General features: G+C 41.7%; 1 protein-coding gene across 5 annotated transcripts in view; it reads left to right on the top strand.

Annotated features, from left to right (window-relative positions):
- Positions 1–14,328, top strand: part of MAP3K19 (mitogen-activated protein kinase kinase kinase 19) — a 38,907-nt gene that overhangs the window by 22,950 nt on the left and 1,629 nt on the right. For 2 of the 5 annotated variants that reach the window (XM_058548863.1, XM_058548864.1), the window contains 4 exons: positions 1,436–1,479; positions 3,094–5,541; positions 8,522–8,671; positions 10,429–11,126. In XM_058548863.1, coding sequence (XP_058404846.1) covers positions 1,436–1,479; positions 3,094–5,541; positions 8,522–8,671; positions 10,429–11,126 — 3,340 coding nt within the window. The remainder of the gene's footprint in view (positions 1–1,435; positions 1,480–3,093; positions 5,542–8,521; positions 8,672–10,428; positions 11,127–14,328) is intronic. The other 3 variants (XM_058548866.1, XM_058548865.1, XM_058548868.1) reach the window with 3 other exon arrangements.

Raw genomic sequence — 14,328 nt, 5'->3', positions numbered from 1 at the left:
TTGTAGTATCTTTTCAACAGGAAATCTCAACCTCTAGAATATGACCTCTATGAGGGCAAAGATTTTGTCTTTGTTGTTCACAACTATATTGCCATCTTCTGGGACAGTGTTGGTGACTCAATAGCACTCAAAAAATATTTGTTGAATAAATGCATAAAGAATTGGGGGAAGTGCCTTGGCCAGCTGTGGCTAAGGAGAATGCCTATGCCCCTCCTATTGGGCTCCTCTTCTTAGATGACCATTTTTCACCTGAGAATGGCTTCTTTACCTGCATCACATCTTAGAGAGGTCTGTTTCTAAGTGAAATTTCTAAGTGGCAGCCTGTGGCTAAAATGGACCCACAGACATATCTTGTTCAGCCTTCAAAGTATTAAAAGCAAGGGGCGGGAGGGAGATTTCACATCGTCTCCAGTTCTCTGGCTTCTCTTGACAATTGGAAGATGTAGCAATGCTGGATTACCCATCTGGAATGGATGACATCAGTTACAACTGGGTAGTGGATGTCCCTTTAGTTGGGCTCATGATTTCAGTTCACCACTCTTCCTACCTGTCCCACTTCCTCCATTTATGTGACCTGCTTTGACCCCGGATACTTGGGAGCTTTTGGCTTGAGCTTCAAGCTGTGGTGGTGGGTGGGATTTTAGGGACCATTCTGAATTTTTGGTAAGAAGACAACAACTAGATTTTACACTACCTGGTAAATCCCATCTCCCTCTTCCCCACACATCCCCTTTAGAATTTATGATCTATTCCATGTTTGAGTTCAAACAAATTTTGGGAGACAATTATACATGAGTATTTTCACATATCTGCACAGTCCAGGCTTTCTGAGCAAAAAGCACCCGGAACTAGGTTAAAAGATGATCGAATGATGAACGTGTCTTAGAAATTAGAGATAGTATATTCCTCCAGAGAGATTCAGAGGCTTATTTCCCCAGGAGCTGTTTGCTTACATGCTAGGGTAATGAAACCCAGAGACATATTTCCCCATTCTCCTGGAGACATTTGTTTATATTTCATAGTAAAGGTCTCTCTTTCTTGGGAGGGAAAGATGGGTCGAAGTGCCAACCACTCTAAATAAGCTCTGAGTCTCATAATTTCACAGTTCACTCCTGTGGTGCAACCCTGCTACACTTGGCTCTCATTGTGTTGCCCTATGGGGAGTTGGGGTGTGGGAAACTGGCCCTGTGATGTCCTGTGAGTAATAAGTGCTCTGTTTTCTGATCCAGAGGTCTCGTGTTTCCAGACAGAATATAAATGTAATCATTCCATACCTACCTCCATATGGATTATACCTGGAAAAACTCTTTATTTTGACTTTTCTTCAAACCTCAGCACCAAGTTTGCTCCATCCCCAAACTCTGGCTTAAGACTAACTGTGTTCCCTCTACTACTAAGAATATCTAATTATTATTATGGTTTTTTCTTGTTGTAGAGTTTTCTATCTCTGACGTGAAGTACTGTAGCCGAAGAATGGAGGTAAGATGAGTTTCAGCATTTTTGATTTAAGAATTAATACCAAAGAACTTTTATTATTAGAGACAAACTCTATCAAAGTACTCAGAACCAAAATCCTCAGCAATTACATCTTGGAAAAACAACAACTCACATGTAGGGTATACAGTAGCAAATAATTTCTGGGAAAATTATTCCTTGCCATGTATGTTTCTCTTCTGAGGTGTTTCCTGTTCTCCGCATAATGAAGTGAGTAGCTCTCTTAGACATATTTTGTCTTCTTTTAACATATCTAGAAATTAGGTAATTATTTTTTCCAGCGGTAGAAAGATTTTCCTAGTTGTCTAACGTGGTAAAGTATTTGGAAAGATCCTTGCAATTCTCTCAACCATCTGACTCTTCTGTATCCTGGAGCCTTTGAGAAAATGCATAGGTATTGCTTAGTGTTGTAAATAGAAGTTTATTGCTGCCCCCGACCCCAGCTCCCCCACTCCCCGTAAATGGCTACTACTAGGGAAATGTTTAAGCATTTTTGATTTAAGCGTTTAAGCGAAAAAGGGAGAATCTGTCTTTATTTCCCAAGTTATTTTTGAGAGATGGAAGAAAATAATCTAGGCAATAAATCTAGGAGATTACACCACATCTCACCTATTTCTAACACCTAACTTTCTAGTGTCAGGTTCCTTTCCTTTTCTTTTCTTCTTACAAACAGGTGGCAATAGAATGAAAATGAAACATATAGGTCTCAATTACCACTCAAGATCCATGCCTATAAATATTCTGATATAATTAGGTATCAGATCTGTATTCACAGGAAAAGGCCTCAATGAAAAGAAGCATAAAGTTAAAGAGTTTATAGCTTAACAACCAGAAAGCTGAATATTATAGATGGGGTTACACTGACCTCTAGAGGCTGACAGTGATAAAACTAGCTTAGTTTGAAAATAGTTGGAGGGCCAGGGAAAATTAAAAACTACTCCAAGTTGCTAATGTTCAAGTGTATAGTGTGGCACATTTATAAGCCACTCTCAAAAAAACAATTCAGCGAAACAAGGAGGAGCAGCTGTGTTCTGGATACAAATTCGGAGTCAGTCTGTAACCTGACGATCATTGTTAAAGTAAATTGAACAGCAATTTTAAGCTGTTCTAAGTGAAATTGAAAAAATCTTAGATCAATTCTATGGAAAGTAAGAAGAGAAGAGAAATAAAATGTCTCACCTTGCATTTTTAGTGTTTACATTACAGTTCCTTTCTTTTAAAAATATAACCATAGAGCTAACATCCACTGCCAGTCTTCCTCTATTTGGTATGTGGGTTGCCGCCACAGCATGGCTGCCAACAAGTGGTATAGGTCCACAGCTGGGAACTGAACCCAGGCCACCTAAGCAGAGCATGCTGAACTTAACCAGTAGGCCATGGGACTGGCCCCTTGATTTTCAAAAGAATTGTTTTACCATGGTTCTAAAAAAACACTAGGAAAGAACTTTTAGTTTTTAAAATTGTGATCTCCAGGATAGCTTTGTACTTCAAAGGCGTTCCTAAAGAGAATCTTAGATCTCTTCAGATTGCTTTAAACCAGTCAACATGATGTGTATTTGTGTTTCGGCATTCATTAGCTTTTTCTCTCTTTCCTTTTAGTTCCCTCTGCCACCATTGTCACTCTTGCCCATGAGATATGGTCACCTTACTATCCCCCCAAATCACAAGGATCAAAAAGAGAGAGAAAGAAATGCTCCAAGCCGCATTTCCTTTGTACCTAAGCTCTCAAAGCCTGTTAGTCAAAGTGATGAGTTTAGACCATCCAACAAACAGCAAGAAGCCCCGTTTAAGGTGTTTTTGGATCAGACTCTCAGGTCCTCTGATAGCTCCATTTGGTCCAGAAACATGTGCTCTTTTTGGAAGGATAACCATCACAGACAACACCTGGAGACGGAGGAGAATCAGAAATCCAAGGAAACAGAAGGATGTGACAAAATCGAAATCTCTCACTTTGAAAAAGAGCAGTCTTTGGTGTCTTTTGAGAATTCTAAGAAAGGCAGTTTTCCTACAGATAGGGAAGTGGACATCGACTGCTATGGTAGTGAAATGAGAAAAGCAGAGGAAGAGAACTCTCAATATCTTTCATCAAGAAAGAAAGAGGGTTCAGTAGCCATAAACTATGGACAAGACACAGGAGTTGGACGTACCATGCCAATCAAGTGCCAAGAAGCCCCGCAGTCAGAAATAACTCCAAGCCAGGAGAAAGAGACTGGAAATGATAAAGCTGATTCAAAAGGGCCTTCCGTACATAAAGGTGAAGCAATTGAGCCAAATCATATTTTGGAAGAGTATACTGTACTTAAAAGTTTGTCCAATGTAGTCCCTAATAGCCACATTGGAAAACTCTCAGCAAGTCATAGTGGCGTGGAGACAAACATGAAAATATCAATAGCAGAGGCAACCAAACCAGAAATGAATGGGATGGTCCCTCTTATCCACATTACTTTCCCTGCAGATGGAACTGCCCAGGAACCAGCAATAGCTAAACCGAGCCTCGAAAAAAGAACGCGCACCCTTCATAACAACAATAGCATCAACATACTTGCACACCAAGAAAATGACAGGCATGAGATGAAAACCCATAGAAGTAAGTTGGATTCAAAGACCAAGACCAGTAACAGGACACCTCAGAATTTCATGATTTCCACTGAAGGTTCCATTAAGCCTACTATGCATAAAACCAGCATAAAAACCCAAGTTTTCCCTGCTTTGGGGCTTCTTGACCCCAGGCCTCGGCAACCACCCAAGTTTCAAAGGAGAATGCCACAGATAGAAAAGAAGCAATCATCTTACCGGGCTCTGAAGCCTAAAAAGCAATCATTTCCTTGCATCTGTAAAAATCCAGGAATAAAAAAGTCTTCTTTTCCTCTCTCTGTTCAACCAACAGAGCCAAGACTAAATTATCTAGATCTTAAGTACAGTGACATGTTCAAAGAAATCAATTCAACTGCTAACGGACCTGGAATCTATGAAATGTTTGGAACCCCTGTTTATTGTCGCATGCGAGAGGCTGAACAGCATGAAAACAAATATTACCGAGAGATATGCTCAGCTCCATCAGGCAGATATATCACCAATAAATGTCGATTTTCACACAGTGAGAGGAGCAGCAATAGCAGAACAAGGCTTTCTCAGAAAAGACCACATATTAAACCCCCAAAGGCTTTGCTTGGCATTAAACCAAAGCACAAAACTTTAATTTCTAAAGAAAAGGGTTGCAAGGCTGTAGGTAGCAACCTACAAGACTTTGAAAATGATGAAGGTATTTCAGAACCAGAATGGCAGATAAAGTCTTCAGAAAATGACTTTCCATCTCCCAAAGATGAAGTTCAGCCCATGAACTTAGCTCAGACTCATGAGCCGTCCATTAAACAGAATGAATTCCTTCCTGTCTCAGATTTGTCCACTGTTGAAGAAGTCTCTGTGGAAGACTCCCCTGATGAAGGAGACATTTCTAACAATCAAATACTTGCCACGAGCCTTAGAGATCTGCATGAACTTGAAGAGCTACATCACCAGACCTCATTTGTTCTTTCAGAAAACAGCTGGGCAGTGCCCAGTGAGAAGAGTTCCAACAAGCATGTAGTACAAGAAAAGAGTACAGCATCTCTTGGTAAAATGAATGCCAACCAAATTTTAACTAACAATGTAGAGTTTGATAGTGTTTCTGATAAGTCTAAAGCACTTATGAGTTTCTCTTTCCAAGAGAAAGAAAATGCATCTTTCCAAGCATATCGACATTGGGCACATTCTTTGGATCATGATAGTTTAGCTAATAAGTCAATTACATATCAAACATTTGGAAAAATCTTAAATGATGCAAATTCAATTTCCCAAGAAATCCTAGACTCTGCAAAGAACGAAGAATTGACAGATGAACTATTAGGTTGTCTAGCTGCAGAACTATTAGCTCTTGATGAGAAAGATAACAACTCTTGCCACATAATGGCAAATGAAACAAATCATGAAAACCTAAATCTTGTCTTCAGTAGGAGAGGAAATACCATGCAAGAATTGGGTGGAAAGACAACAAATGTCAACATACAGGTTGGTATAATTATAATCAGAGATTCATTGGGGCAGGAAGGGACCTCAGAGACAATCTGGGTCAAACCCCTTATTGTCAAATGAGGAATCAGAAATCCTAAACAATTAAATAGTTTTGTCAAGGACTCATTGTTTGGTTGTAAGTTTGGAATGCAGGTCCCCTAACTCTCAGGCTAAGATGTTTTTGTTATGCTTACTTACTTCTGGAATTTAGCTAGCTTGACACTGTAATGGAATCACTTTGGGTACATTAATATAGCAATACTATTTATTTAAATAGGTCAATATTTTATTCAATGATGATGTTTTCTGTTACCAAACAAGCCTTTTTTGGCCCACTGCACAGTAAGGCAATCACTGAGACAATGAGTTTGCAACAGAGAAAGGGTTTATTCATAAGACAGCCAAGCAAGGAGACAGGAGAACAGGTCTCAAATCTGCCTCCCCGAAATGGAGATTAGGTATATTTATGAGCTCTAGGGGCAGGGTGGTCTGAAGTGTGAGAATAGGTGAGTGGAGGTAAGGAGAAGTGAGGGAATTGATGATCTGGGCAAGTGTAGTCAAGCTTCATGGCTCTTCATAGGACACATGTTCACAAGATGGTGGCATTAGCATGATCTGAGGGTGGAGTTTTTGGCCCCCTGATGTCAAAGGGTCACCTATCAGGCATTTGGACAGGCCCAGTTCATAGTCAGTGGTCTTAACAGGCATGAAGTGTACAAGGGATCAACTAAAAACAACTTAAGCACCCATTACCATGGTGACCCAAGCTTCAGAGATGTTATCTATAGGGTGGGCCTTAGTAATGCATTATCTAACCGCTTTTGCAAACAAACAACTGAGTATAGTTAAAGCAAGTTGGCTCCCAGTTTCATTTGCAATCAACAAATATCAGGAGAGAGAAAATTATGAGTAAAGCTTTGCTCTAGGTAGTGTGTGAGATAGAAAGAAGTTAACGTGGCCCCTGAAGTAGTTCACTATCTAGTTCCAAAAAAAATGTATGCAGACATGAAATGACCATTTCTCAAAGATTCCTTGCATCTGAGCATTTGCTCTCAGATAGTTCACTACTTTAACACAAAAATATTGTTGATGCCTACTGTGTTTCTGGCACTGGGCTAAGGAACTACAGACATGGTGGGGTATAAGGCTTAGCCATAGCTCTCAAGGAAACATAAGCAACAATCCGGAAAAAAAATTTTTTTAATTTGTTTGGCATGGGAGTCGGGGGGGAGGGGGAGAATATCAACAGAAAGTTGGGTTTTGTTTGTCTTAGTTTTCACTGAAGTACGTGAGTCTCCTGTTTTACTCAAATTTTAAAGACAGAAATAGTAGGTTTAGCTGAAATATTTATTGAACGCTAACTCAGGTTGTATCACACTATATCAGGATCAGGAATAATGATTTTAAATAGTTGATCAGAAGAATATACAAAGGTAAATACTTATACCATAGTTAGGTTTATTGAGAACTTACCGTGTGTGAGCGAGATGTTGTACTATCTCCTTTATATGCTTCATACTAGCTCTATGAGGTAAGTACTAAGGGTACTAATAAGTCGCCATTTTGCAGATGAGGAAATTGAGGTTTAGAAAGTCATGCAGTTAGTGAGTGGTGAGCCAGGCATTCTGATTCCAGCCCCACACGCTTAAGCACTTAATTATGATAGGAATATTCCTTGTCCTAAAAGGCCAGCTCCACCCTCGTGGTGATCTTGGCTTCTGCTGAGAGGTGGATAGTGATTCAGAGAAGCCTCCAGACTGGGGTGGGAGATGGGGTTATGTTTGTGCACGCCTGTGTGTCCGAGATGGGTTACCACTCTGCCATTTCAAAAGAAAAGCGAACAAGCTAGTAAATATAATCAGCCTGTAACCCCACTCTGCAATCATGGAGTCAAAAACTGACATTTTGTGACCTTTTCTTTCCCAAGCAGTCCTTAAATTTCAGTCTGGGTAGAAACATGAGAGGATGGGGAGGAGAAACCCAAATGGCCCTTTGGAGGCACGCATGCTCATTCGTGAGGAAAGTGACCCTGCAGGATGTCTTGTTCATAAAGGGCCTTCACCATGCTTCTGCGTCCCTATCATCATTTATTTTTAAGAACTAGTAGAGGAGATCAAAACAAAGCATTTTTAGTCCTGATCAACCAATTGTAAAACGTGGTCTAAGTTCTACAAAGAGATACTTGTTTCCTGACTTCTAGAGCAGGGCCTCTCAAAGTTTACTGTGAATGCAAATCTCTTAGGGATCATGTTAAAATGTAGACACTGATTCAGTATGTCTGGGGCCTGAGATTCCGCTTGTCTAGCAAGCTCCCAGGTGGTGTTGATACAGCTGGGCTGCAGATTCTCCTTTGTGTAGCAAGGGTCTAGAAGGCCATGGATCTTCAATATATTGCAGCTGGTCTTGACCACCAGACTTGCTTGTTATGGCTGTGCTTGTGCGCATCTGTGTGTGTGTGTGTGTGTGTGTGCGCGAGAGAGAGGGAGAGGGAGGAGGAGAGAGACAGAAAGAGAGAGTGAGTATCCAGCTGTATGTATGTTTGTGTGTAAATGTGTATATGTGTATGTAAGTGTATGAATATATGCTTATGCATGTATGTGTGTGTTTGAGTGTATGTGTGTGTTGTGGAAATAAATGAAGAACAGACCAAGGCTATTTATTCAGAGCTCACAATAGCAAAGGAGTCAGCCACCATCCCTTGCGTTTGGCAGAGACTCAAATGTAGGCAGAGGAGTGGGAAAGATTTATAGTGGGAAAAGGGAAGGCTTCAGGTATGCCCCGACTGGAAGCTGTTATCCCGGGGAAGCCGTAGCCTTGCTGACTAGAAAGGGCCTCCTATGTGATTGGTGAGGGGTGCATATTTGGCTTTCTCTGGTTGGTCCTAAGTTAGAAGAAAGGAAGACTTTACTCTCCACCCCTTCTCTCCATTCCAAGGACTCAGAGTTGTATGGTGACTTTTTTTGTCTCATTCTTCCAGAGATGTAGTAATGGGTTCAGGATATATGACAAGGAGGAGAAACTTCTCAACTCAAATGAAAAGAAGACATTTTCTGAAAATAGTTTAAAGTATGAAGAACCTATCCTGTGGACCAAGGGTGAGATCCTTGGGAAGGGAGCCTATGGCACAGTAAGTTAAATGGAAAACACAATGAAACTGGCGGGGGAAGAGGGAGAATCTCCCTCTGCCCTTTCCCTTAAGGTTCTTATGGCTGGCCAAATAATTAACAAGACAGGTTAGTAGGAGAAAATAATACCAAGTTTAATAACATGTATACATGGGAGAAAGCAGGGACACTGCGTTTCTCAACACAATAGCAGAAATTCTCGTCTTAAATACCATGTTCAGCCAATGACAAAGGAGGATTTTGGGGGTGGGGGGAGTCAGTTATAGGAGATTACCACTAAAGCACAGTAAACAAGAGTAAGGTTTATTATGCAGCCCCAAGGCCTCACCTTTCACATTGATAAGCCTCTAGAAATGAGGCCATCCCCCTCTCTTCTCAAAACAGAGAGGGAGATACCTTTACAAATGGAGATTTCTCTTATAAATGTAAATGATTGTCTGGCAACTCCTCGCAGGGTCATCTAGAGAATGTGGCCAGAGAGACAGAACTTCTGATAAGAGGGGCTTGTTGGTGCCTTTTCTATTGTAACATTTACCCTACGTTATCTTTACAGCCATCATGATAGATCTGTTCCAGGAAGGAGCCACCATGTCAAATTCTTTAGGCAGTTAGTGGGGGAGGTCAAATGTCCTCAGAGAAAACAACCAAGGTAAAGAGATAGATTTCAGGGTGGCCAAATCTTGATCTCCCACAAAACCAAAAATCCCAATTGCTCCTTGACCCCTCCCTCTTCCCTGGAGCCCTCCCCATCCTCCCACATACTCTTTTACTTAGAGCTCTTTCAGTTGGAAGTAACAGGAAAGCCAACCGAAACTGGCTTGAGGAAAAGGAGGGTCACTGCTTTATGTAACTGAAGGGTCTGAGTAGGTCTGGCTCTGGGCACAGCTGGTTTCAGGGGTCAAACAATGTCATCAGGATCTGGCCTCATATGTCCTCCTTCTGACTCTCATTCTCAGGCTCCATGTGGTAGTACAATGGCCAATGCATTTCTAGCCTTTCATTATCCTAGGTCCAAGTCGAGTGGGAAAGAAGTCTTGTGTTCAACAGCTCAGAATATGTTACCAGAAATTAGGAGAATCATTGCTGAGTGGCAAAAACAAAAGATATTCCTTACATTTGGTGAATTGCATAAAAGACCATCTAGCACTTTAGGTAGTATTTACATAGATTGGTAAAGACAAGACTGGCCCCCAGATAAGACATGTAACGTTTCTAGCTGGGGACGTTGCAGGAATCAGTGAGAAGGTAGGAAGACATGCAGCCACTGAAATCACATGACAGAGTGACTGCTGAATTGCCCCAGGACCTGCCTTCCTCTCTCTCCTTAGAGCTTTAGCACTCAAATAGTCCTATTTAATTTATTTGGTGAGGAACTTTCCCAAATCACCATCTCATGTAGTCATCATAGACATCTGTGAGGTAAGTACTGTTACCTCAGTTTTATAGATGAGAAAAACTGAAATCAAAAAGGCTGTACAACTTACCCAGAGTTACACAGTTAGAGAATGGTGAAGCCAGGATTCTAACCAATCCAGGCCACTTGACTCCAAGTCATTATCCATTCACCAAGCTGCTCATCCCATCTTGGCTCCATTGAAACATTGAATTTACTTAAGTACTTTGAATTTAGGTAGGGATGTATGAACTTAGAGAAAGACAAGGGTTTGAGAAGAGAAGGGAAAGACAAGTGTCACATGAGGCATTTTGTCAACAAGTTGTATCATTTACATTTAATAATAGGGTATTGGTTTGCTTCTAGGTATATTGTGGTCTAACTAGCCAAGGACAGCTAATAGCTGTAAAACAGGTGGCTTTGGATACCTCTGAAAAATTAGCTACTGAAAAAGAATACCAGAAACTGCAGGAAGAAGTAGATTTGCTCAAAGCACTGAAACATGTCAACATTGTGGCCTATCTGGGGACATGCTTGGAAGAGAACATTGTAAGCATTTTCATGGAGTTTGTTCCAGGTGGCTCAATCTCTAGTATTATAAACCGTTTTGGACCATTGCCTGAGATGGTGTTCTGTAAATATACAAAACAAATTCTGCAAGGTGTTGCTTATCTCCATGAGAACTGTGTGGTGCATCGAGATATCAAAGGAAATAATGTTATGCTCATGCCAACTGGAATAATAAAGCTGATCGACTTTGGCTGTGCCAAGCGTTTGGCCTGGGCTGGCTTAAATGGCACCCATAGTGACATGCTTAAGTCCATGCATGGGACTCCATATTGGATGGCCCCAGAAGTCATCAACGAGTCTGGCTATGGAAGGAAGTCAGACATCTGGAGCATTGGCTGCACTGTGTTTGAGATGGCCACAGGGAAGCCTCCACTGGCTTCCATGGACAGGATAGCAGCCATGTTTTACATTGGAGCACACAGAGGGCTAATGCCTCCTTTACCAGAACGCTTCTCAGAAAATGCAGCAGACTTCGTGCGTGTCTGCCTGACCAGGTAAGAAAGTGAAAGCAGCAGGAGGAGGATAAATCCCCAGAGATTTTAAGCAGCTGACATCTCCCCTGTAAGTTATGGCCCATTAAAAGCTCTGCTGGGGCTATGAAATCAAGTAGGGAGTGATTTTGTGCTGAAAGGAATCATGATTAGCCATATTGGGTGATTGTGTTCCTTGGTGTATCAGGATTGGAGGTAATGCCTCAAGTAGAGAGCGCCTCAATTAAATGTCTTATCAGGTCCTGACACTACTTCCCCAAATCAATGTGTGGCAAAAATTGCTAAAGATCTACTTACACAACGAAATGATATCACCTGTGCTTATGTTTCCCTTTCCTAAGCTGCCTTTTCTCTCAGGGAACCAGTGTTCTCATTTCCTTCCTAAAACCAGCTCTCAGGAAAGTATGTGAGAAATTCATTCACATGGAGGGATTGATATGAATTAATTCACTGGTGACTGACAGAATTAATGTATTGTTTCTCCCAGAAATACTTGCATTTAAAGTGAGGGGAGGGCCGGCCCCATGGCTTAGCGGTTAAGTGCGCGCGCTCCGCTACTGGCGGCCCGGGTTTGGATCCCGGGCACACACTGATGCACTGCTTCTCCAGCCATACTGAGGCCGCGTCCCACATACAGCAACTAGAAGGATGTGCAACTATGACGTACAACTATCTACTGGGGCTTTGGGGGAAAAAAAAAGAGGAGGAGGATTGGCAATAGATGTTAGCTCAGAGCCGGTCTTCCTCAGCAAAAAGAGGAGGATTAGCATGGATGTTAGCTCAGGGCTGATTTTCCTCACAAAACAAACAAACAAAAAGCAAACAAACAAAAAATAAAGTGAGGGGAAACATTTTGAGCCAAAGGAACAAATCTCTAATTGGAGTATTTCAAGCATCAAGTGGGGGAGGATTTGGAAAAGCAGAAAAGCCCCCGAAAGTTGTCTGTTTTCTCTTGTCCTGATGCCCCTTAGTATCTATGGAATAAAATTCTGGGTAAAATGTTAGCACTATAAGGGACCTTAGAGATTATGCACTTGTGTGGTTTTCAACCTTTTTCAGCCAGGCACTCTCCGCTCATATAAGATCTTCATTCAAAGAATAAAACATAAAAGTGGAGAGATGATTCTGGTTAAAGTGCGTGTGTGTGTGCACACGTGTGTGTGCCTGTATGGTGGGGAGCTAAGAGTAAGGTAGGGGTGCTGGAGCCCACCCACTTGGCCTCCAGGATGATGCAGAACAGCATAGAATCTACCCATCTAGTGAGGTTCAACATTTGGTTGCATGTTCAGGATCAGGAAGGCCTGGGACCCAAACACGGTTTCTGCCCCTTCATGGAAGTATGTTCTTATTCCTAGATGAAAAATTCTAGTGCCTCAGCTTTCAGCAAGCATGTATGGCAACCTCCAACTCCCAGGGGGTCCATTCTGTCGTTGTTAATGAATCTCAGAACTCACAGGTCTCCCTTACTGCCTATGAATGTGCCTCTCTTTCAGACTCTTTGTCTCCCTCTTCCAGCATGTGTCTATCAGCCTATCCTGGTTGGTTTCAGGAGATCGCATGGGCCAGGGCAGGAGCACATACTCCAGGGGTGCAGTTCTGGGCATCCCTAGATGCAGAGACACTGTAGGTGTTCCAGCATGGATTTTGTGGACAGAGCCCCAGGCACAGAGCTGCTCCTTCCTTCCACTAAAGAACCCCAGAACACATAAAAGTGTTAGGAATATCACATGGACCAGTACTAGTTTTGGAGATTGATTTTAGCTCTTAAAACCATTGTAGCTTCTTTGTTCTTAATTGAACAATTATCTATCATCGATCCACAGAAACACAGAAAGTGCTTGCTATTCTCATTTTCTTTTAAGTTATCATTACTCATACACACAGGCACAGACACACACACACACACACACACACACACAGAGCTTTAAAGAGAAAGGGTGGAATCTTTTTTATGGCTCTCCTTTTGAACCACTGCTTCATAAATTAAGCAATACACAACGTACACCACTGATAATCGATTAATAGGGCTGTTGTGAAGGTTAAGTGAAATGGTGTATGTAAATTGCTTAGCAGAGTGTGGGGTACATAATTAGGGCTCCATAATTAATAACGGTTAAGGAGAATACTAATACACCTTAGCTAATTAGTGTCATCTACAAGCGTGTAATTACCTCCTGAAATTCCATGGCAAAGACCCTAAGGACTCTAGAATCTCACCTGATGTCTATGACAATACTCCTTGGAGGTATAGATAGTCAGAAATAAAAGGGTAAGGCACTCTTGAAGATTCGGAAGTAGAGATGATGAGGTGTAGACCAGGAACAAAGACTGACTAGAACAGAGATGGATTTGGAAGAGAAGTAAGAAGTAAAGGGTATTCCCATGGGCAGACTGAAAGTTCTGGGCAGTCAGCCCAAGAAGTTTAGCTTTGCTGCAATAGGCAGTGAAGAGCAAGGGACTGCAAAGTATTTAGGGTAGAGAATGCCATGAAGAAAAAGGTCTTTGGGAAGGCAGGTCAGATGGCAGTGTACTGAAAGACCTCGAATGGAGGTTGTTTGAAACTAGAAGGTCATGTGGGTATCCAGAGCTTGGACTTCGATGTGGTAGGAGCAGTGGGACTGTAAAAAGGATTCCGGAACATTTCAGAAGGTGAATCAGGACTTGGTGATGGATGATGAGAGGATTTCATGGTTTTGTGTCTGGATAATGGAAGAAATTATAATAGAAAGTCGTGAAAGAGGAACAGGGGAGGAAGTTGAAGAGGGTCTCCTTCATCTAAGGAAACATTTGAAGCTATGAAATTGGAGCTCAGGAAAGGAATCAAGATTGGAGGTACGTATTTGAAAATCATAAGATTGGTAGCAATAGTCATGAAAAAATTAGAGGGCTGAGGAAAACATTTTTAAAAATGCTCATGGGAGAAGATAACAGAATATGCACAGCTTCAAGTCTGGCACGCAACTGGAAGAAAGAAGGGAAGGAGGGCAGGAGAGAGAGAGGGAGGAAAGGGAGTTGCCCAAAGGTGGAAGAAAAACCAAGAGAACAGTTTCCCCTAAGTCTAAGCAGAAGTCGTTTCAGGAAGGAGCGGGTAGTAAATACTTCAGATGCCACAGAGATGATAAGGAGGATGAGCTCCTTAAATCTGGTAATGAGAAGGTCATGGTTAATTTTAAGAGGGCGATTTCTAGAGAGAGAGGAGTAGGCG

Source organism: Diceros bicornis, chromosome 10, assembly GCF_020826845.1.
Source record: "Diceros bicornis minor isolate mBicDic1 chromosome 10, mDicBic1.mat.cur, whole genome shotgun sequence".
NCBI lineage: Eukaryota > Metazoa > Chordata > Mammalia > Perissodactyla > Rhinocerotidae > Diceros > Diceros bicornis.
This window is presented reverse-complemented; position numbering and strand designations above follow the sequence as displayed.